The 24,354-nt window shown below is 37.3% G+C and overlaps 1 protein-coding gene across 3 annotated transcripts; it reads left to right on the forward strand.

The window, feature by feature from the left end:
• Window positions 1–498: 498 nt before the first annotated feature.
• Window positions 499–23,246, forward strand: tral (trailer hitch). Of its 3 annotated transcripts, none has more exons than XM_068392103.1 (7): window positions 499–724; window positions 9,893–10,065; window positions 15,161–15,491; window positions 19,980–20,118; window positions 20,621–21,100; window positions 21,646–21,798; window positions 21,925–23,246. In XM_068392103.1, exons 1-7 carry the CDS (start codon window positions 604–606, stop codon window positions 22,040–22,042), a joined length of 1,515 nt encoding a protein of 504 aa, XP_068248204.1. In that variant the 5' UTR covers window positions 499–603; the 3' UTR covers window positions 22,043–23,246. The 3 variants fall into 3 exon arrangements, with proteins under 3 accessions (XP_068248204.1, XP_068248206.1, XP_068248207.1); XM_068392105.1 differs by having other exon boundaries at window positions 15,161–15,335; XM_068392106.1 differs by having other exon boundaries at window positions 15,161–15,233.
• Window positions 23,247–24,354: the final 1,108 nt, after the last annotated feature.

Genomic DNA, 24,354 nt, shown 5'->3' on the forward strand with positions numbered 1-24,354 from the left:
TTCACGTATTTATCAACTTTCTAAAAGAAGGAGATTATTGGAACTTCACGCATTAACGTTGCAACCTCCGGAAGACTTTGCAAAGCGTCCGAATGCGAAGTTCCTCTCTTATCCGCGCCATATAGTTAAATAAATCCTTAATTAATAGAAATATATTTCAAATAGGATATATTTCACCTTTCTAAATTAATCAGAACCAAAAAAATAATCCTTTCCTCCGGTGCTTGACCTGTGACGTCACAGACCGGTAACCTTCGTCCAGGGTTGCCATTCATACGATAATTATCCTACATGTACGGTTATTCTAGGTCCAGTACGATGTACGATACATACCTTAGGTATATACATATGTGTTTAATTAAACAATTATACTAAAATATTTTGAATTAAGCCAATCATGTAACTCCTTAATAATTATATTGAAACTGTGTATGATAATTTTGGTTGAAAAACGACAATTCTAAGGCTCATGTACGATAATCCAGTCGAAATAATTCGGGCAACCCTGCCTTCGTCGGTACACAATGACTGGAGATCTGTTCAAATCGTAGCAAATATCGTGAGACATCGACGTTAGTTTGTGCCAGCGAAGTGACCGCCACCATGAGTGGGCCTATCCCATTTCTGGGGAGTAAAATAAGCCTAATATCGAAATCGGAAATCCGCTATGAAGGGATTTTATACACGATCGACGCTCAGGAGTCGATTATCGCTTTGGCCAAGGGTAAGAGATTTTTGTTTGTTTACTATTTGGGGGAAGACGCCAAGTGTCAAAAGGGTCGGGGAAAGACAAACCTTCGTTTTAGGGTTTGATTTCGTTTCCTTTCTGGTCTAGACTATGAATATATTCTATTTTTGTTTTTCCTTTTTTAGTTTTTTGCCTGAATTTTCAGAAATGACGTCTGGACTAACGGTGTAATTTGATAGGCCTATTTGGGGGAAGAACCTTCGTTTTAAGGTTTGATTTCGTTTCCTTTGTGGTCTAGACTATGAATATATTCTATTTTTGTTTTTCCTTTTTTACCTTATTTAGTTTTTTTGCCTGATTTTTCAGAAATGACGTCTGGACTAACGGTGTAATTTGATAGGCCTTTTTCCCGTTGGGTCTATTGCGATGCTAGTTACGTCTAGGGATAATCTAACCCGGAAGTTGAATTTCTATTAATTATTTCTATTTATGCATCTTTATATTTGCTTTATCTAATAATAGAAATTTGTACGATACAGAGGTCCGTACGTATTAGGACTAGGTTAGTCTTGCACAGACCAAGCCACAGCAGACTGTTGGCTTTGCGTTTAATTGGAATAAATTAATATCTTAAAATTTAGTTTGATTTTCAAGATGCAATTGCAGGATGACTTATTTTTGACAGTTCGTTTATTATAGGACACCAAACTACTATTTTCCATAGATTTCCCAATGATGCTTTGAGTAGGCCTAAGTTAGGTACTTAAGTTAGGTACTTTTGGTAGGTCTAGGTTAGGGAATGTAAGCTTATCTTGTATGTATCTCAATATAATGCATTTACAGAGTCTAAAATTGAGGAATAGATGATTGATGAGTGAGAACAAAGACTTCCTGATTTATTAGTTTTTTTTTTGGGGGGGGGGCTGTCTGCGTAAAGGCTAAGCCGCCTGTTGAGCAACGGCATGTCAAACCAAGTTAAGCGAACCACAAACATTTTAGGTATATCGAATTTATCTCTTTCAAAGGTAATGGTATTGTGTAGGAAAGTATATCTTGGTATGTTTTATGTTTTCAAATCACTTCTAATCCAGAGTAAAACTTTCGGTAATTTTGTATTGTATTACATGGTGCGGTGTCATTGTAGTGTACACCTAAAACCCCGAGTTCCCAAAGGGGGTCCCCCATTATCGGAGGATATAGATGTATATATATTACTGAAACTATTCATTTGCGACGGGAACGAGTGTTATTTTCGAAGGGAGCGTAATTTTTCCTTTAAGGTTGCATTAACATGTAATACTCAACAATGAAACCTAACTTTCAACATTAGCTAAACCTCCAAGTAAACCATAGGGTTTCAATGCTGGTTCACCGAATCGGAAGATAAATGTAACTTGTAAATTCGCTTAAACTTCCTTACATCGGTGTTCTTTGCTCCTCCCCCATTTGTTTACTGGGACTAGTTGGTAGGTGTGTCTGCAGCTCAATAAGCCTTATAATTTGACACATGCCTATGTAAAGGGTCAAGGATGTTGATTAGTTATGTAAGACTAGTTTGTAATTTGATAGGCCTTTTTCCGTTGGTCTATTACGATGCTAGTTACGTCTAGGGGTAATGAAGCCCGGAAGTTAAATTTCTATTATTTTATTTAAATATTTATATATTTATATTTACTCAATCTAATAATAGCAATTTGCACAATGCAGATTCATAGTTGTTTGGTCTGTTGGTCTTGCATGATTGCACGGCAGACTCTTGGTTTTGTGTTTAATTGGTATTAATTTATTTAAAAATAGTTTCATTTTCAAGACTTTAATTGCAGGATGACGTATTTTGACAGTTTGTTTATTGAAGGACGCTGAATTTTGTTTTCCATAATTTCCCAATGATGCCTTGAGTAGGCCTAGGTTAAGGAATGTAAACCTATCTTGTATGTACAGTATCTCAAACTTAATGCATTTACCGAGTCTTAAATTAATGTACAAATGCTTGATGAGTGAGAACAAAGCCTTACCGTTACATTAGGTGTTTTTGGGGAGTTGGGTCTGCGTATAGGCTAAGCAACCTGATGGGCATGCTAAACTAGGTTAAATAAATCCTAAACATTTTAGGTATAATTGAATCTTGATTTAGTGTAATGGTTTTGTTTAGAGAAGCGGGTTTTATGTTGTCAAATCACTTATAGCTCGGAGTAAAACTTTCAACATGAGCTAAGCCTCCTTGAATAGTGAGTTTTCAATCCTATCTCACCGAATCGGAAGTTAGACGTAACCTAAATACTCTCCTAACCTTGCTTACATTGGTGTCCTTTGCCCCTCCCTCATTTATCTTTGTGACTAGTTGGCGAGTGTCCGCAGCTTTATAAGCCATATACTTTGACACGTGCTAATTTAAAGGGTTAAGGATGTTAGATTAGTACGGTAGACTTGACTTGCCTGTGTATGGAACTTTGTTTTGCTCAAGAGATTATAAATTTGATAATGATCCAAACATGATTTTGGCTATGGCCAATGCATAAGGACTGCATTTTGCTATATAGGTCTAGTTTATGCATTTTCAGGCACAGCTTGTTCTCTCGTGTTATAGTTTTGCCATGATACTTTTCCTGGAAATGCCTTGTGCATAGATACTGTATATACCAGTGTAATAGTCCACATAATGTTCGGCCCCATTTTTGATTGCCAAGTTTGTTTGGATTTTAAAATGTCTCCGATCTAATGTTCTAGTCTTGATTTTGAAATACTTCTATGCTAAGTTTCTATATATGATATTTGGAATACAAATATGGTAGGCTCTACTAGAAAATAGTAATCTTCCATTATAAAAGGATGGCTATTAAAAGCTAATAAGAGTATTCCTATATAATGCCTGTATAATTTCAAATAATGAAAATCGCTAGTATCTGGCAAACTGAAGGAAGAATGTTTAGCTCAAATAGTGGTGTCATTATTACTTAAATAATGCAAAGTATCCAATATATCTAGCAAACTGTTTGGCCTAATAATCATAGTTTATCCAATTCTACTATTTTTATGAATATCTATTGTACTGTTATTAATGTTATATCCAAAGTTACGTTGACTTCCATTGTTTGGAAATCAAAAGTCAAGGCTTAGCTGTCCCAGTATATTTCACTTCAACAAAACTATACCCCATATACAGTACTGGTCTACCACAGATTTAGAATTCGATTGTCTTCTTACCATTATGGCTAAGATACAAGATGATAGAAAGGCTTCTTTTGTCTTTGTTGGTGATTTTAATGCTCACCATAGGGAGTGGTTAAGTTCTGTCTCTCCTACCGATCGCCATGGCTTAAGAGCTTTAGACTTTGCCTCTGAATCAGGCTGTGAGCAAATCATAAATGAAGCTACTCACAGGTCTGGTAATTGCTTGGACCTCGTATACACAGACTCCTCTGGCGTTATAACTAGTAAGGTTGGTTCTCCAGTCGGGACATCTGATCATGCCTTGATTTCATTATTAGTGAAGACTGAGCAGCCTGTCCCTGATATATCATATTCTTGTAAAATTTATATGAAATCCCAAGCAGACTGGAATGGGATTTTACATGATCTTTTGTGCTTGAACTGGTCACAATTATATAAGTGTAGATCCTGTTGTCCCTTTGAATGAGAATCTAGTCGACATAATAGATAGGCGTATCCCTTCTAGTGTGCAAAGGTACCGAGTGAAGGACAAACCGTGGTTCAATGATGATTGTAGACGTGCTTTTTTGGAGAAGCAGGAGGCCTATCAACTTTGGAAGGGTAACAGATCAGATTTGACTTGAAACAACTATACTCGGCTTCGAGCTTTTGCTCAGAGAGTTTATGCCTCAACTGAAAAGGAGTACAATTTAACCATAAAAGAAACTCTTTCTGGTACAACTCAGGAACATAAATGGTGGTCTACCCTTAAATCTGCATTCTTCGGTGTAGATGCATGGCTGTCACTCACTGTCCAAAGGAAAAGGCAACCCTTTTGGCTGATGTTTTTGACAGTAAACAGAGTAATGAAAAACTTTAACTTCTCATTCCTGTTTTTCTGAGGCTAAACTAACTAGTTTAGCTTTTCGATCTCGTGAGATTAAAGCTCTGTTGGTGGACCTTGATGCTTTTGGAGGTGTAGACCCAAATGGTACTTTTCCTTTGTTTTTATTATAAAGACAGCATATTTCTTAGCTCCAAAGTTATCTGTTATTTTGCGCAAGTTAGCAAGAAGAGAAGCTTTTAGCACTAGTTGGAGAATTGGTAATGTTACTCCTCTATGTAAATGTTTGTGGTAGCTCGAGTCCCACTGATTACCGCCCAATTTCCATAACTCCCATATTATCTAAAAGTTTTTGAACGTCTTCTGGCAAAACATCTTAATAGGTTTGCTGAAGGTAATCATCTATTCCCTAGTTTGCAATTTGGTTTTCGTAAGGCCTTGGAGCATGTGATGCCCTTCTTACAATCTCCAATGCTGTACAGAAATCCCCTGATTGTGGTCGGGAAGTTCGTATGATTGGCATTGATTTTAGTGCTGCCTTTGACAGTGTTAATCATGAGGCCCTTGTTTTCAAATTGAAACATTTGGGAGTGGGTGGGTCGTTTCTTAGCATTATCATTTATTTTTCTAAGTAATAGATCTCAGAGTTGTTGTTGATGGGCACCATAGGGATTATAGGAATGTGATATCCGGTGTTCCACAAGGTAGTGTTCTTGGCCCATTACTTTTCATACTATATACACATGACATGTGGTTTGGCCTAGAAAACAAGCTTGTTGCATATGCAGATGGTGCTACTCTCTTTGCATCAATTCCATCCCCTGAATGTAGAGCTAGGGTTGGTGAATCCCTTAATAGAGATTTAGCTAGAATTAGTGCATGGTGCAAATTATGGGTTATGAAGTTGAATCCTAACAAAACTCAAAGTATGATTGTAAGTAGGTTAAGGATGGTGGCTCCTCAACATCCGGATCTCAGTATAGATAATGTTTCTTTAAATATGTATGACACTTTCAAAATTTTAGGTGTTTTGAGAAACATATAAGGGCTGTCTTCTTCAATTGCACTAAAAATAGGCTTATTGAGAAAGTCTTTCAAGATTTTCAGTGATCAATCTATTCTGAAGTAGTGTTTTAATTCTTTCATTCTACCTTGTTTTGAGTATTGTTCTCCTGTCTGGTGTTCAGCTGCTGATTCTCATCTTAATTTGTTGGACAGAAACTTACGGTCTATTAAATTTTTTATTCCTAATCTAGATATTAATCTCTGGCACAGTCGTTCAATTAGTTCATTATGCATGTTGCATAAGATTTTTCATAACTCTGACCATCCTTTACAGTCGGATCTCCCTGGACAATTCTATCCTGTTCGTAATACTAGGCAGCCAGTTAATTCTAATAGCCAGGCCTTCTCCATCATGAGGCTCAATACTACGCAGTACTCGAAGTTTTATTCCAGCTGTGACCAAGTTGTGGAATGATCTTCCTAATCGGGTGGTTGAATCGGTAGAACTTCGAAAGTTCAAAGTTGGAGCAAATGCTTTTTTGTTGACCAAACGGACATGAGTCTTATTATAGTTTATTTATGACATATTTGTTTTTGATGTTAATAGTTTATATTTGAAGTTATTACTTATTTTAGAATGATTTATTGTTGATTTGTTCTCTTAATTTATTTATTTCCTTATTTCCTTTCCTCACTGGGCTATTTTTCCCTGTTGGAGCCCCTGGGCTTATAGCATCTTGCTTTTCCAACTAGGGTTGTAGCTTGGATAGTAATAATGAAAATAAGAATTATCTTCAAATATTGGACATTACATACGCATATGTTTCTTTTTACTTGACCCCCGTATGTTAACCAATTGTGAATGAATTTGGTTTGCAAGTGTAAAGAATTTGTGAAAATTGTTTACAATGGGAAGGAAGGGGTAAAATTAAGATGAAAGGTTAAGGTATTTCAAGCTGCCCCCCCCTCCCCTCCCTCACTCCTCTCCCATAATTGACACTATTTATGTCAGGTTAAATCAGCTGTTTTTAGTTAGTACATACAGTATCTCCTAGATTCCCTGAAAGTATGTATATACAGTATATATATTTATATTATATATGTATATTTTATATTTGTATGTATATTAATATATGTATGATTGGTATTGTATATGACATCTACTTCAATTTCAACAGCTTTCTAAAATCGTAAAATAACTCTACTGTACACCTAATCCTCCCACTGAACTTCTATCCTCCTTGGTCCTGTCTATTTCTGATGTACAGTGTGCTCTAAAATGCCTTTTCACATATTCTGAAAGTTAATTGCTTAGTTATAAGTACATTTAATACCTATCTACCTAAAATTGCTTTGTAAATATGTATAGTCTAGTACTAGTTTTAATCATATGTGTCAGTCGGGTTGTTGCCAGGTGTGTAATGAGAGATAATTAATTTCATACATTGATCTTTGTTCCAATACAAATAAAAGTGAGTCTTCAATTACTAGTAAGATTGGCTCTGCTGACCCCGGTGGGAGAAGCAAAGGCATTATTTATAAGATTAGAGAGTGTGAGGGACAAGGGGCTATTAACCTGTTCTGCATGGCAAAATTCGCCTTCTAGGGTTGGCGTGGCCCATGTGGTAACGTGCCAGACCTTGGGGGTAGAGTCGCTCTCAAACTCGTTAGTTTCTTTGATCACTGCAAATTCGTGAATCTTGTGAGCTAATGATGGGGGTTTAGAAGAGCCTGTAGGTTTGTCATCCTTGTGAGGTAAGGAGGGGGACTTTGGAAGAGCTTTAGGTCTATCTGCTGAGTCATCAGCAGTCATTGCCTGGCCCTCCTTGTTCCTAGCTTTGGGGGGAGAGAGGCTTGAGAGCTTATCATTTTAGATTTCCATAACCCTATAGGGGATAGTGCCAGTATTTTACCTTAACTTTGCTGCAACATAGCAGGAGGGTACATGACTTGGAAAATACTTCATGGCAAGATGGCTGTTTTTAATCATCCCAGGCTTTAGCCAAGTGTTCATTCTGCAAGTTGGAAATAAGTTACTTACTGGCACTAAGAATGCAATGATCACGATTGAATTAGCAAAATTATGTACCCTAGTTTTGACTACTATCAGCAGTTGTAAGATTGAAGATAATCTGGTAGTCTTCGTCTTGTCAATTGCAACGTTTGGAAAATTTGAAACTGAATGCATATGGGAAGCCGTTGGTAGTTATTAATTTACTCTTCAAAATGCTTTCCGGCTGCATAAGAAATTCCATTAACTCAAAAGGTAGCCATAGAAGTAAGGGGAAAATAATTTTTCAGTACTAGATAGGTGGAGGAACAGATTTTAACTTGATATTTGGAAATAGCAGTAAGGATTCATGAGGTGGGAGGACTGTGGATGCCATCTTTATAGTAAGGCAGCTAGAGGGCGACTTGCTTTAATGTGCTTTTGTAGATTTAGAGAAGGCATATGGTAGAAAACCAAGACACGTGATATTTTGGTCCTTGAAGTGAAAGTCCCCAGGGAAGTTGTTTAGAATGGTACAGATGGTTTACAAAACAAAAGGGACAAAAGTAATAACGGCTGTAGGAGAAACTGAAACCTTTTGAAGTTGGTCTGATTACACCAGGGGTCATTTTAAGCCTGTTAATTGTGTTGGTCTTGGCTGTGTTCAGTAAAGAGATCAGAAATAAGAGGTGGGAAAGTTTTATATGCAGGTGATTTGGTGGTTACTGCTGAAAACTAATTACAGAGAAGTGGTAGTGGCAAAACACTTTGGAAAGAGGTGGCTTGTAAGTAAATGTGGATAACACAAGCCATGGTGAGCAGTACGGAAGGTAGGGACAGGATAGCCATACATGAAAGAGGGATTCAGTTAAAAAACTTAACAATTTAAATGCTTGGGATCTACCATAAATCAGAAGGGAAGATGCAAGGCTGAAATTAATAGGATAAAAGCAGGATGGGGAAAGTCGAGGGAGGTAGGAGTGGTATGTAACGAGAAAATGCCAATCAAGGTAAGAGTAAAGACTATTGCACAGTAATAAGGTCGATGTTAATTATGGATCAGAAACTTGGGCGCCAAGACGAAAGGAGGAAGCTAAGCTTGAGAGAACAGATGGGAATGCTGAGGTGTATTATGGGAATATCACTTGTTGAAAGATTGGAAAAGGATGAAATAAGTGTGACAGATATAGTAAAGATTACAGAAATAAGAGTAAAAACTGAAACGGTGTGGTCATGTATTGAGAATGGATGGTGGGGAGGGAGTGATGTGGGTTTGGATGGAACCTGTTAGGAGAGATTAGGAGGGAGGCAGAGAATTAGGTGAGATAAAGGTGAAGGATGATATGGAATGAAGGTTTGGGTGGAAGAGGCAGCGTTTAATAGCAGGCGAAGGGGGTCTGTCGGGTAACACACCTTAATGTAGGAATAAGGTTGAAGTCATTTTGATAAACCTAGGAATTTACGTCCAAACACATTGAGTAGCAGAATAACATCAACCACTATTGTAGAATGTGAAATTAATAGGATTTAAGCGATAAAAAATCTCTATCCTTAACCGGAAGGGGTATATTGGTGTTTGGGAACCTCACACTTTGCCCTGTAAGCATTATTCCAGGATCTTTACAGAATCTCTTATGGCCCTTTATCAGACCCATTGTTTAGCGTTTTCAGGGGTTAATTTCGTAGTGCTGCATCAGCGTTTTATTCTATAACACTACCACACTGAATGGCCTAATGATGCCCATTGATTGGTCTATGGTCTAGGATAAAATAAGTCCATTAGAACAAGAGTAAAAGAAACTTGGTTTTTAAATGAGTCTTTTCATCAGAAATTCTGTTGTACCTGCTCCAGACATTACGGATAAAGAATTTAGGAAACCTTTACTCTTGCTTCCTGTTTGATGTTACTACACACAAAGCTGATGTAGAAAATATATGCCTTGTATTCACGAGCCTTTATTTTATCCTAGTGCGTGCCATTCACTTTGCCTCGTCAAATTTAAAGTGCTGTAACATAATTATCCTTGTACTGTAATGAATTTTAATCTGTTTAACTTGGATAAACATTTAAAGAATAGTAAATGTGTATCCATTTAAAAAAATCTGTTTATTACTAATCTAAAATTTCAATTTGTCAACTGCTTGTATAAGTTTTTACTAGTAATTTTTTCACTTTTAAAATAGTTTCTGAAAGTTCTTCACTTTGTTTTTACAGTCAGATCATTTGGGACGGAGGATCGGCCAACGGAGATGCCAGTCCCAGCTCGGGATGAAGTTTATGAATACATTATCTTCAGAGGGACGGACATAAAAAAGATTGAAGTATGTGATACTCCCAAACAGCCAACACTTCCAGGTGGCCTACACAATGATCCTGCAATTGTTCAGGTAAGATACACAGGTAGACTTGAAGGAATGTTAAGATTATGCTAATACACAAGTTAATGGGTTTGTTCTTACAAGAATGCAAACAACAGTCCTTTAGTAGTAGTATGACTTCAGCAAAGCTGTAACGCCCATCAACATTTGACTTGGTCTGGGGACCATGACTTCTAGCTTCCTCACAAATTTTGGCTGCTTCTAATTTTTCTGTCAGTGTAGAGTAAATGGCTTTTGCATACTTATTGTTGCATTCAGATAAAACGCAAATAATGTATAAAGAACAGACCTAAACTTGGAAGGTGTCACTGTACAGGCGTTTACATTTGTTCTTTAATGGTGCTCTTTTGTCTGGAAAGAGCACACGTGCTGCTGATGAAGAAATTTCCCCCTTTTCGGAATGCAGTACCTTAAGAGGGTTTACAGCTCCTGCTATCTGTTCAGTTTCTTTTACAGGCTTTGGAACCAACCTTTGATCTGCTCACTTTTATGAGCAACTAGGTATTCTCGGTAAGCATAAGAAATATGATTTTTATAAGCTGGCAGTATACAGTAAAGGTTCTCTGCCTGCCGGGTTGCTGTAGGTTCTCCTACGTCCTCGTGCAGTTGGAAAATGGAATCTTATCGTAAAGTCTTGTTTAGGGGCGAGTCCCACACGCCCGAGATTTTCCTCTCTCATAAGTGACCGGACGCAAGAACAGGTTACTGTAGAGGACCATTGTTAGTGTTTTAAATCTAAGAGTGCTTAATGTTTTGATATGTATTTGGTCTGCAACAAGGTTTTTCTCCAAGTGAACTGCCCAAGTCACTTGCCAACACTTCAGAGACTGAAAATACACTACTTTAGGTTGACGTATGCAGTGTGCTGTAAGGAATTGTTACTGAAGGATGAGCATATTGCAGATCAGGCTCCTTAAAATTTTGCCTCCCCTACTATTAGGAAGAATCGAATTTACCAAAGGGTGCAACTCCGTATCCTCTTCCTGTTTATCCTGCAGTAATGACTAAGATGGTGAGATTACCTGTGGAGAGACTTGGAAAGCTAGTCTTTTGGCCTATTGTGTACGGTCATGGAATGCTTATCTATGACCAACCTGGAATTGCCTGTGTTGCAGTGCAATTGACCACCTAGCCATTGAATTGCCAGTAACCAAGGGAACAACCTAGTTCTGAAAAAGTAGGGAACTAGTCTTTTCTCAAATTCTATGGGCAAGTTGGACTGAGAAATGCTCAGTGCTATAGACTGTTTTTCCTTGGAAAGCTGTAGAAGCAATGTTGGAGAGGAATGCTAGCCATGACTCGTGTGGTGGCTGCCTTAAAGGGTCTGGCCCCTTGAAGACAGCTGTGGTGAGACTTGTCAAGATTGGCATTGCAGAAAGCTCCAGCTGCCTTCAAACTCCAATCAGGACCCATGGGTACTTTTTCTTGCCAATGACAGCGTTCCACCCTTGTGACCAATGCTAAAGGGGTGGTAGAGATAAAAAGGAATAGGATAATGATGTCTGTACTCCCTTCCTGCTGCTGTTAGGTAGGAGAGGCCTTTCATGCCATTGGCCAAGGTGGCTGCAATAGAGCAAAACTGTTGTAAGTCCTTCAGGACTGATTCCACCTACCCTTGGAAGATCTTGCCGCCCTATCCCTTACCAACAGTGGAGTTTCCCCGCTGAAATAGTTAGAAATTCTGGTCTTAGCAACAGAGGTGAACCTTATGTATAGCGAGGTCAAAGCAGTATTGGATCTTTCCACAGATTTCTTCAAGCGTCTCTTTCTGATGGAGAAATTGGCCACTTGCTGCTGGACAAGTTTGCTCAGTAAACTTCATGAATGCTGCAAGTACCGTATTGTCTGTCATTTGAAAAGAAGATTTCTGCTTCAGTGGGTAAAGTTTATTTCAAAATACCCATTCTTTTAATCCTAAAGAAAGCACCTTCCCTTCATCCTCTATTAAGTAGTGTACCTCTTCAGTATTTAGTTTTATTCCACTCTTAATGGAATAAGTTTTTTGTTTTTAAATGATTATTCTTTAATAGGGACATGGGAAGCGAAGGAAGTTTGAATCACTAGTTTCACACCCAAGCAATGGTTGAAATTTCTTGGTATGCTGACACAGCAACAACTAACCACCTTTTCTAATGATTGCATAAACTGCCCCATAGATATAGTGCAACACTTATTGAGAAAACTTGTCTTGGTAATTTGTTGACAAGCTAGGAGGGAATTGCTGAAGACTGAAGACAACTGCTGTTGTGTGTATGTCTACAAGCAAGCACAGAATTATATGTGCAGTATTTGCAAATTGAAGGCAGGTGCACATTTGGGTAGTGGATTGTTCGTAAATCTGTCTGGAATTCACTAGTAGAAAAGAATAATTGGAAAGGGGTAGGTTTACGCTCTAAATGGTCCCTTAATCCTCTTTGGGTTGAAAGATATTTGTCTTTAACCTGTTTCAGAAACTAAGTGTTCTGGGAAGTTCTTAAAGCCCCCTGGGTTAATCTGAATGCTCGTGCCTTTTCTCCAACATTAAGTTTATTTGCTAGTTGATCAACACGACGATGTAACTGGTGGCTCCCAGATGACCATAAGACTAATGGGATCTGTATCTATAGCTCCTAGAAAATCTTTCGATAGAACTAACCTGTGGAATGCTACCCTGCCATCAGCACTTAAAGATGCCTCCAATCCTGGAATTTTACAAAATTGAAAGGCTTTTCCCGAGGTACTGCTCGGGGTACCTGTAACTGTTCTACACTGCTGGCTGCCAAGGAAAGTGAACCAATATCTTGACAGCTGTAAAAGACATATCACCCCAGACTTAACCAGAGGCGTTTGAGCAGTCTTTCCCACCTTGGGACCTCAGCCTCCAGAGTCAGATGTGACCAGTGTTCTCAGAGCTAGTGTGTGTGCGCCCCGTACAAGCTTTTTGAGCCAAGTCTTTGGCATAGCAAGTTACAGTAGTGAGCTTTTGGCATTTAACGTGTCGCTGGTCATCACTAAGGATGGAAGTAGGTCTCCTTTAGTTAGAATTTGAGTTTGGGGGTTAAGTCCCAAGATGTAGAAGCCTAGAAAACCAGGTTAGATTCTTTCCCCTCTAAGGAGACTTCCAATGGGCATCAGAATGACAGGGCAGTCATTCTGTCCTGCATGGCCGCAGTGGTTGAGTCTTATGATGCAACTACCATCCCTACTTTTAATTAGATTTATTAGACAATTTGTTGTGCCTATACCTCCTCCAGCAAGAGAATTGCAGGTTCAACTCTGTAGGTCTCGTGAAGTTAGACGTAGCTCTCTGGAAGAACATGTCGGTTGTTTTGGGTATTGTCTGCCAACACCAGTAGTCTTTACTTCTCGCTACTTGGTGTATGCTCAAGTCCTTGGATACTTTTACTGTTGGGGTTGCGGCAACTGCGTGACACTTTTTGTAGCCAGCCAAGCTCTCGGGAGAATAGTTAGATCTCTTCTTAGGAAGTTAGATTGACTGGCATTCTTTACCCTTCTTTCTTCTCCCTCTTAGGGGTAGGTGATCTCTTAAAAATTTAGGTTGACTGCCATTCTATACCCTTCTTTCCTCTCTTTCAGCGGCAGATCTTAGTAAGTTGGATTGACTGGCATTCTATACTCTTCTTTCTCCTCCCTCTTGTGGGTGCAGCAGTCTTGACCGCATGAGCTGGCCTGGACGTTGGTCGATGGCAACTCTTGTAACGATAGTTTGTATTAATTTAGGAACAAATCCCAAAACTTTATGCAATTGTTTTTCCAAACTGTAGGATAGTCTTTTCTGCTTTAACCTCCCTGAAAGTTCCAGCCCGGAATTCATGAGTACTCTTTGACAGGTGGGGAAGAGCTTTCTACCATGTGCTAGTAGTTATAACTACAGTACTTCATTAAATGTTTGACCGGCATTCCAGCTTTGTTGTAGTCACATGACTTACAGGGACAGTCTGTTTTTTGTATTTTTAGATTTATCAAAATCATTGATTTTTTAAAAAAAATAGGTAATGTCTTCTCATGACAACAATTCATAAAACAGAATTTTCTTTGTTTAAATGCAAAAGCATCGCTTAAAGGAAAATAAAGATTCGCGCACAATTATAGGATTTTTATTCTTCCAATGATATTTGTCTAGAATTGAACAATGAATAACCGAGAAACTGCTACTGATATGCAAATTAGTATGTTTTTGAGTTATATACCAAAGATTTGGTATAATTTTTTGTCCCTTAGAAAAGTCAAAACATTATTATAACCTTTGTACTTTTATTGTTTATTCCTACATGAAGGCTCCCTAAACGAGGTATTTAAACCCCAAGTGTACTAATACAATTGGTGTAAGGGTGAGTTGCCAGCAGCTTCTCATTGTTGCCAGAGTTTTAGTTAGAATTATCCTGCTTTGTACTTTCATGTTTTATTATTTTTATTTTTACCTAGGGTAACTTATGTCTTGCTATAAAGTTCACAAGGACGTTGTAAAAACACATTGTACATACGAACTGCAAGTAAGCAAATGCATACATCATAACTTCTATACAATTTAGGAGATACTGGCTGGTCATCTCGTTGCTCATAGTTGGCCTACCCTCCCAATGCCATCAATCTCTGCCAGACGTTAGAGATTTCAAAACGGTGAAAAAATCGTTGTGTATATGGGAAAAGTAAACGCTTAGACTATTCTGTCAATCTGTCATGCAGATGACGCTGTTATGTTGTCATAATTTATTTGTAGAAAGTGAAACTTCTGGGGAGCATGTACGACATGTTTCTGCATACATAGAAACAATAACTTTATTTTTTATTTCAACTTGTTATATTATCCACCATAATGAATGGTCCCCTTAAAGGACTCTCGTTTGTATAGTTAGGGAAATTACTGTTAAGTGGTGAATTTGTTTATTATGGAAGTCTTAAAAATTTCAAGTATTGTCGTAATAGAATGTCATCAGCATTGTTTTAAAGGTTGTGGATAATCTTTAATGTAAAGTATTATTTAAGCATAGTTTCTTCTAATATTGCCTAATAGAAAGCAGTTTAATTCCATGGTTTTAAGATTTTTATATATATATATATTTTAATGTAAGCAAGAGTTTTATTTTGCTTTCTTATTTTCCAGCATTCTGCTCCAACTGTTCCATCGTCCTTCCAAGCAGCGCCCTTCTCCCGACAGTCTCTTGGCCCCATTGGAGGTGGGTTGGGTGGCATTTCATACGGTGCCTATGGACAATCAATGACTCAGCAGGGATTACCTGGAACCGGTGGTTTCCAGATGGCCTCAACATCACAGCCCAGTGAGTTGAATACTGTGGCTGGTGGTAGTGGGGTGGGTAACCTCGATCAGCAGTCTAACACGGCCCCAGGGGGGCCAGTGCCTGGTCCTATAGGTGCCCCACCCCAGTCAGGTACAACTGCACTCCAGTCTGGTACTCCTGCACGCCATCAGGCAGGTAGGAACAAGTGCCATTTATGCATTCAAGCTTAGCTCTTGACGAGGCTGCTGCTGTACTGGCTGCTTTTGATAGGTGCATCATACCAGCTTTAAAATGACTTCAGTGTCTGACTTCACTTGGCATTTGTTCCTAGTAGTTCAGTAGTGATGGTAGTAAGTTAGGATGATAGTGACTGCATAGATCTTGGCCTGCTAGAAACCCTGCTGGTGCTTGATCCAGCTTTTTAAAGGAAGTTTCTAATTTTGGGTAGGATTGAAAGTATTGGTAGTGTAAAGCATTTCATGAAAGAAAATGTGTAGAAATTTGAAGGGATTTTACGGAGTAGTTTGAATTGCGGAACCTGTAGTTGTGTACCGCGTATCTTTAGTTTGTGCGGTAAGGTAGAATTTAGTGAAAAGTCCAAAATGATTTTTACTAATTGTAAAGCTAGAAAGTAATTACTAATATACTGTAGCTATTCAGGGTACCATTTTATTACTGTAAGTTGTAATTACTGTAGCTATTGATATGAAATGGTTACAATTTTTATACACATTTACTTATATTTATAGTAGAGAACTTAGTTTAGCATAAGTTTCAATCATAGCAGAGGACACTATAATCCTTAAGGATACGTAACTAGCTTAACCTTGTAGGCTCAAACTCCAGTAAGGTAAAGGAATTCTTTATCAATTATGCTCGCTTGCAGAATGCTGTCCCGTACTGTGTTTTAAAGAAATTTTTTCTTTTAGCTGAAAATATTCATTAATGAATGCCCAATTGCAGGGATTTTTAATAGTATTATTTGGGGAACGGGTATAATCTTGATAAGATAAGATTTACAACATAGAAATTTCCCTGAACTTATAAGTTGAATGCTCTTGAATTTGCTTTATTGCATTAAGCTTTAGGAGATAAACAAATGGCCTTTTCAATCATGGAGCCATGGAAGTACGTTCCTGGTTGCAACTTTTATAGCTATATCTAAGAAAGGCTTTATTTCAATGGTGATTAAATAAGTTTCCCACTGAGGAATTGGTGTAATCCTTTTGGATAACTTCCTAAGAGTTTCTTGACTTCAACTGCAGATCCATCGCCTCCATGTGTCGGTCTGATGCAAAAGACTTTTCAAAGTAGGTTTTTACAAAGCTTTGTGGCACGGGAATAATCTTCCACAGTTTATTAATATTAAGAGTGAGAGACGCGAATAGTTATCTTATCGGTCATAACATAGTGCATTTTTACTTTTTCAATTTTTCGTAGTGTGTACCAAGTACTTGAATGAATTTCCCTTCAATTGCAAAGGGGTTACAGGTAGAGAAGTTGATGTAACTAAAAATAAATTTAGTCATGGTAGTTAAGTAGTCTTGACCCAAATACAGCACTACAGTATTCTGCCTCGGTATTTAATTACTGTTTTATGGAAGATTTTATTTCTTCACTTTTAGGCCTTTAAAATGTTTTACAGCCCAAGTAAGGTGGTAGTGCTGTTAGTGCAACACTTGCACTACTAGAAAGGTCATAGGAGTGACTTCTCGGTTCCAAGAGTGTTTTGGCGTTTTAGCCTATACTTCTGTTCCCACTTTTCTTTAATTATCTTTAGCCTCACCAGGGCCTTTCTTGCAAGTTTTACAGGGACAATGAATGCCCATCCAGGCCTGCTCTAGGCGTTCTGTTCCAGATCTGTAAATTTTATCCAAATGGTGATCAAGGTGAGAATACAGGAGTTTTTTCTTGTGTAACCCTTGAAAGAAAGAGCATCGTTAAAACTTTTACAATGGCATCTTGTTAGGTTCGTTAAACTTTTCCTGTATAGATATTTGTTTGAGGCTCGAGGTGAGGGTGGCAGGTTCATCCTTGCCAAGAATCTTGGAAATGTGTCCTACCATGCAAGTGGCATTTTTATATTTCTTTCAGAAGCAGGTCTTCTGAAAAATATTTAACTTTTATGACATTCAATTTTTATGATTTTAATTGGGTACTCTTTAATTTTTTATTTTTGTATACATAAATTAAATGTTACTGGCATCAATGACCTTAGATGTCAGGATGCCTGAAAACTTTAAATCATTCATTCCTGTATGACCATTGTTAGCATGGCTCTTGGTGCTGGCTTCTTTACTCCTCGATAAGGTGCCATATTTTTTCTTCAAACTGTTTTCCTACTCAAGCTCCAGGTTTTAGGCATTTTATGCCTGTCAGACCACTTGCCTAATACTGTACTTAATGGATTGGTCAAGGTATTTAATAAATGTTAAGTGTAAGAATTTTTCCTGTCTCTTTTATTTTCAGTACTTTAACTTTTCTTTTAGAGGTAGATCTGCCTACTCCATGGTAGAACCCAGCATTTCATATTTTCCATGGTATGTTTATTTTTTACTTTGATGTTTACTTTTATTTTTTTGTATTAAAGGAGATATTACTTTTTGTGAGTAACCTAATAATGGAAATTCTACGAAAGTTATATGTAATTTTTTACGTATTTAAGCTGTGAAGTTCTATAAAGTATATAGTTAAGATTATCGTAAATCCTGTTAAGGTTTTCATTCCGAAAGTACCATATATAAAGCTAGTGTTTATGTTGAAATGTGTTAGATCCCGGTATATAAAACCATTAAAGGGTATGACGAAGCTGCAGTTGCTATGGCTTGGTGAAAATACTGCACATAAAATGTTCCCGTAAGTGCTGTTTTACTCTTGAAAAATTTGTCTGATGAATATTAGGCATTGCAGAACAACAATCTGAAACAAATTTAGTGAATATTGGTGCTTAATCCAACTTTTTATTTAAACGATGGGTAGCTGATAACATTTGCAAGTTAAATTGGTATCTGAAAAGTAAACCTTGCAAATAAACTTTCTCTTGTTATCAAGTGGTAACATAAGTTATTGGTAGCTGGTTGTTGAAGAATTAATAATTGGCAAAATAATTTAAAATAAACTATTAGAGCATGGATGAACATAATTTACTCCCTTCAGTGTCATATGACATAAGTCTAGTAATTGCCCAATTTTTCTTAGTTATATATGAAAAATAAATGATTGTCGAGGAAATTCAATCATACAATGATGATGTGAAGTTATATTGTGTAAAGTGTTAATGCCCCCCAAAAAGGGAGCCCTGCGGCTAGTGTCAAATCGGTTAGGAGAGGCTACGGCACAGTTTTAATATTTTTTTCTAAGTTAAGGTTTAACCATTTTGCCCAGCCATACAAGAGTTTGATTTTATTGTTATCGAATAAAGCAATTAATTTAAATAGTTCCTCGAATTGTCAGGTACCATGACAAGTTTTTTCTTTTAGTGAGAAGATAGTTTACTTATATATGAGAAGTTTGTGCCCTTTTAAGGAAGGGTGCTACAGTCCTTCTAGTTGCATATTAGATTAGATGAAAATCACAAGATTTTTAGGAATATTGGTTGTCGACCAATACAAAGTTGCATTCAACGTCTTGTTGACGTGCTCAAATCGGTTGCAGATTTGAGAAAGTTTAAACATTGAGGATGGACAGGTAGGTGGAATGTAAGGCCCAGACCAATGCTATTTCTTAGGGGGTAAGATGGAACACTGCTAGGAGCCTCTAGAAAACTCAATGTTGCACTGCTGACATTCAAATTGCACCCTTTGAAAGATTTGCATGGTGATAACTGAAGTGGTTTTCTCTGCTTTGGTACTTGGGAAGCTACTGGATGGAACAATATTTTTTAATGAATTAGGATATTGCCTGAATTTTTCCTTTGAAGATCAAGGTGATCTTAAATTTTGTATATTACTATAGATCAATGCACTTTAAACCTCTAGTTCCCATTTAATTTAAAAGTTCCTTCTGTCCGATATAGCTACCATTGTAATGCTGCTTTACGGGTTTCCCCCAGTTTCATCAGGAGTAATGACAGTACATGGCCCAATTTGTAAATGTAATCCCAACTGCAAATTGTGTGAATTATTGAAAATTCAGAGCCATCCTTAGTTCCCCTTAAGTAAAGTTAGTTTGGCTTGGACTGTTGAGTAATTGAAAGTTGGATCCATACAATCTCATATATTGGGAAATGTCTAAGACAAAATCTTTTAGTAATGACGAGATGGAAAAGTCTTCCTCCCGAATCCCTGCGAAGGGCTGGTAATTATATACAGTACAGCCACTGCAGGGGAATAATTTAAAAACCTGTTAACTCATGCCATCAGTCTGTCCCGCAGCCTGAAAAGTGTACCCGATTTAAGTTTTCTTCCCACCCCTTTTAGTGTACCTTGTACCTGGCTAATCTAGCGTAATCCTCATCTAGCCTTGGCTAACCCCTCTCCTCCTTCCTATCCTTTATTTACTGTAGTATATAAAATTAAGAGGCTGCCACAAGTTTATTTTCAATTTGTTACTCTGGGCAGTATTGTTTGTTTGTAGTGTAGAAGTGTAGATCCTCAAGATTAGAAGAAATCCAACCATGCTTGGTGACCATGGCAATGACTGAAAGGATTGAAATAAGTAGTCCCCTTTTTTTTTTTATTTCAGAAATTATAGTTGGGTCGCGCTCTTCTACCCCAACTGCCCGAAAGTCTCCTGTGTCTGATGCAGGTGTCCAAGTATCTCCGCCGCCAAGAGACGACAAAAAGAAATCTCCACAAGGACAGAGACCAATTCAACAAGAAGGGTAGGTCACCCCTTTTGTGCAGAGGATTGCAAGCATTTGGTAAAACTAGAAATAATTTCAAAAGTTAAATTGCTCGCTCTCACAACAGCTTTACTTTATGATGGTTGGTTGATGTAATTGGTGGAGAAGCTATAAGGTATTATTGAATATTAGTGATTAGCACTGTTTTGTACGTGATCGGGGAATATGGGTTAATTTCTACAGTCTAGAATTGCATTTCGAAAAATATTTTTTAGAAATTCATTAAACCTTGAAAGAGGGAAATGTTTTTGTTATCATTGCTTCTAGTGTGAATTTGTCATATTGATGATTAAATTTAGAATTTGCAGATTACTTCTAAGAAATGTGTCCAGGCTGTGGAACTTGTGTTTAATACTGTAGAGTTTTGTATGTGAAGGTCTTAAAGCATATTTTTAAGTGGAATTGGTTGATAATCTAATCAGGAATATACATAAGTGTTGCAGTTTTAACAGTGAATTCCTAAATTACTTTTATTTTCTAGAGCTCAAAGAAACAATAATCAAGTAGGATCCAACAGAAAGAATAGCCACCCCCAACAACAGTCCCAACAAATGCAGCATAATGCTGGTCAAAATCAGTATCATAACTATTATCCCTACCATCATCATCCAATGCATTACCAAGGCAGAGGTGGTGGAATGGGTCGTGGCCGTGGGACAAGAAGACCAACTGGTGCTAGAGGAAGGGGTCAAGGTTTCAACCAAGTGAACAGACAGCGACAGTTCCAGGATCAACAGATCTTTGAGCAAGAATATGATTTTGAACAAGCTAATGAAGAGTTTGAGGAATTGAGAAATCAATTGTCAAAGACGAAGATAGTAGAGAATGGGGAGAAGAAAGACGATTCAGGCCATGAAACTGGTACCGGTGATGAATCCACTGAAGATCACTCTGCTTTCTATGACAAGAGTAAATCTTTCTTTGATAGCATCTCCTGTGAAGCTATTGAACGAAGTAAAGGGTGAGTCATTTTGGGGTTTTTATTAGAAATTTGATATGGGAACTATACTTATATTTGGAGAACAATATTCAATGGATTCTTAGATAAATTTTTTGTATCTTACACCAATGTATTCTACAAATTCCATTTTGCCAAGTGAACTGGTGCAGGCGAGGCTAGGGTTTTGTCATGATATGTGTGATTTTATTAAATTGCCTGCACTTCACTTTAAAAACTGAAATGGCTGTAATCAGGCTGTTTTGTGAAACCTATTAAAAGTTGAAATTACAGTAGCGCAACCAAATTAAAAGGGAAAAATATAACTTTTCAAGATTGTTGTCAGTGCACAAATTTAAACTACTTGAATTCTTTATTAGAAGATCTGACAAACTGTGATTGTTTATGATTTAGGTTTCAAATTAGTGTTCTGTGTAATAGACATAATTTTTTACATTCCAACTAGAGAAAGTCTTAAGATTCCCAACAGCATTAATTTTACTGTTCTGGTTCCTAAAGTAATTTGTTTTAATCTGATTTATGTTCCTCAATATTACACATTTTTTCAGGAAAAGTCAACGTCCAGATTGGAGGCTTGAAAGAAAGATAAATGTAGAGACATTTGGTGTTAGCTCGGCAAGAAGAGGCTACTTTCCAAGAGGCAGAGGGGGTTATTATCGTGGTGGATATCGTAATTATAACTACAACCAAGGATTTTACAGGTTAGTGATCTTGGATGATAGGGTAGCTGTGCACTCTTTAACTTTGAAATTTTTGGTGCTTAACTTTGAAATTTTTGGTGTCTTAAGTTCTTAAAAGTTTTGTACTTGATATTATTCTACTTTCAGGGGGGGTGGTGGCGGTGGAAATACTGGTTACCGTGGCGGGAGAGGTGTACCCAGAGGCGGTGTAAATGGAGTGTCACAACGAGGAGGGGCAGTCAGGAATTCTACCCCAACGAAGTAGTTGTAAATAGAAAGCTGCACCAAAAGATAATCTAAATTCAATTTTTTATTTTAGTTTTTAAGGATTCATGAAAAAGATTAATTTGTTTATTTAAAAGGATATATTCAAAGCTTTAAAAGATGTAGCAATTGGACACTTATGGGAATTTGGTGAATTAACTACTTGATACAGTTCATGCAATATTGTAATAGAGGTGCAGTATTATTGATGAAGACGAAAGTTCTAAAGTGTTAGAATTATGCAAATAAGCTCTTTTTGTTATAAAGGAACCTCAGTTTTTTTTTTTCTTTGGAAGAGGAAATACAAATTGAGATTTTATTTATGAATGTTGTGCATATGATGTGGATAGGGTATCTGGAGTCAGATATTGTACAGTTTGATCAAAGAGTTTAAAATGGAAACTAGCCCCTGTTCAAATTGGAGAGAAGTGACTGTAATGGAGGATTTAGGTATGATAATGGATACGGAATATGTTGGCTTATAAAGGGATGTGGACCAGATAGTTTGGAAACGGGAGAGAGATCTGTATATATTGGAGGCAGTGAACAGGAATGTTTTCAGAATTTTTTTTTTCTTTTAAATAGAGCGATGAGCACTTTTCATTATATTGAGGTACAAGAACCTTCATCAGTCCATCCAAGGGTTGTGGAGAGTAGAGGAAGCCCATCAGATTACAGTTCCTTTTATTTTGTATGGAATATGGTTTGTAAAACAATGTACAAATACTTGTAACCTGGTGTTTGGAAATTGATAGTGCTTCATGAAGCTCTGCAGCCTGCCACCGCATTAATGGAATGTTGTAACAGTATTTATGTCAGGGGTGGGAAGATTAACAGTATTTTATTCATGCTACATTTCGATAAAATGACTGCAGGTGAAGTTTTAATAAATACCCCCTTCTTTTGATATGGGCAGGCAGCGATTGCTCCAGGACAAGATGAAATTTAATCATTTGGGTAGGTGTTAAGAACTGAATGTAGCTAATTTCAAGGTTTTAAATTTATTGTGGTTTGCAGTTGTTGTGGCCACACTTTCTGTCCCTGTTTTTTCATTGGTAAAGCATCTGGCAGCATTGGATTAATATTATAACGGGGATAGTTATTGGACGTCCCACCTTAAGTCCAAAGATTTTGTGGTTATCACCTTCCACATTAAAAGAAGTGCTTTGAACATCTATTTTTACAATAAACCGGAAAGCACCAGATTTTGTATTTTTTTGTTTCCCTAAGGTGTGGTGTGATATGGTTATTAATTTTAGATAAAGCAAAAAATAAATTAAGGTAAACCTGCGATTGTAACTACCCGTAATTTTTTCCCAACCTCTCTCTCTCTTTCTCTCTCTATCATTGCATTTAACTGTGCCTCTACCCATTCATGTGCAATTAATATAACAACCTAAAGTAGTTTCCATACACCGAAGGATTGGATTTATGAAATTGGTCCATAGACCCTGACACCTGGTCTAATCTTCCTTCCATCTTGCATTTCTCATATTGAAGAAGCCTGTGAAAATTTTCCTTCTCCCAGAGATATTTCCTGGAATACCGAAATTTAAAGTGTAAACTGCACTTTAGCTCCTTGCATGGTGGAAGACAAACTTACAGTTTCAAGACAGTAATGGTGCATACACAAAACCAGGCAGTAAATGGTGTGCCTACCAGCAAAGCTTGTTTCTTGACTGTGAACAAATAAATGCAGCAGTAAGATAGTTTGCTTCCAATAAAATCGATGCCCAATATTTTCTGGTTTTGTTTGCCAGGTCATTTATGTACCTTGGGTAATTCTATTACCAGCTAATTGCTTCCCACATAGTGTCTTGGGTCATTGTATGGCTACAGAACTTGCTTTGATAACAGACCCTCATTTTAGCATCTTGCAATTAATGCTTTAAGGACAGCCATAATCTACGATAGTGCTGTGCAGTACTTATTCTCAATGATCCTAGACTTGAAAGTGAAAAATGTTAGTTACATTTTGGTAGTTTATAAGCTGTGTAGCAGCTTGAGGAAAGTTAAAAATTTGATCTACAAATAGATCTCTTTAATGGCTTCCCTTAGATTGAAATATTACGAGCTTGTCACAAGAAGTCTGTTGAGTATTTAAGATTGATTGATTTATTTGAGATTTTCTGGCAGCTTGACAGTTTTCCATTTTGATTTCAATGATGACCAAGGATTTGATGAAAAATAATCTACCAGGGTAGGAGCTGAGCATCTTATTGTACTTTTCTACTTAATAACAGAAGTAAGTTCATTATAACGCGGATATTAGTCTCATACCATTTTACTTGTGTACTTTGAGGAGTTTGAGTG

Source organism: Palaemon carinicauda, chromosome 18, assembly GCF_036898095.1.
Source record: "Palaemon carinicauda isolate YSFRI2023 chromosome 18, ASM3689809v2, whole genome shotgun sequence".
NCBI classification, from domain to species: domain Eukaryota; kingdom Metazoa; phylum Arthropoda; class Malacostraca; order Decapoda; family Palaemonidae; genus Palaemon; species Palaemon carinicauda.

Excerpts from the sequence above, each read along its gene's own strand:
- tral (XM_068392103.1), top strand. The coding sequence starts at position 604 with ATGAGTGGGCCTATCCCATTTCTGGGGAGTAAAATAAGCCTAATATCG. Across the intron at positions 10,066-15,160 it reads ATGATCCTGCAATTGTTCAG|CATTCTGCTCCAACTGTTCC; the intron begins GTAAGATACACA and ends CTTATTTTCCAG. Across the intron at positions 20,119-20,620 it reads AGACCAATTCAACAAGAAGG|AGCTCAAAGAAACAATAATC; the intron begins GTAGGTCACCCC and ends TTTATTTTCTAG.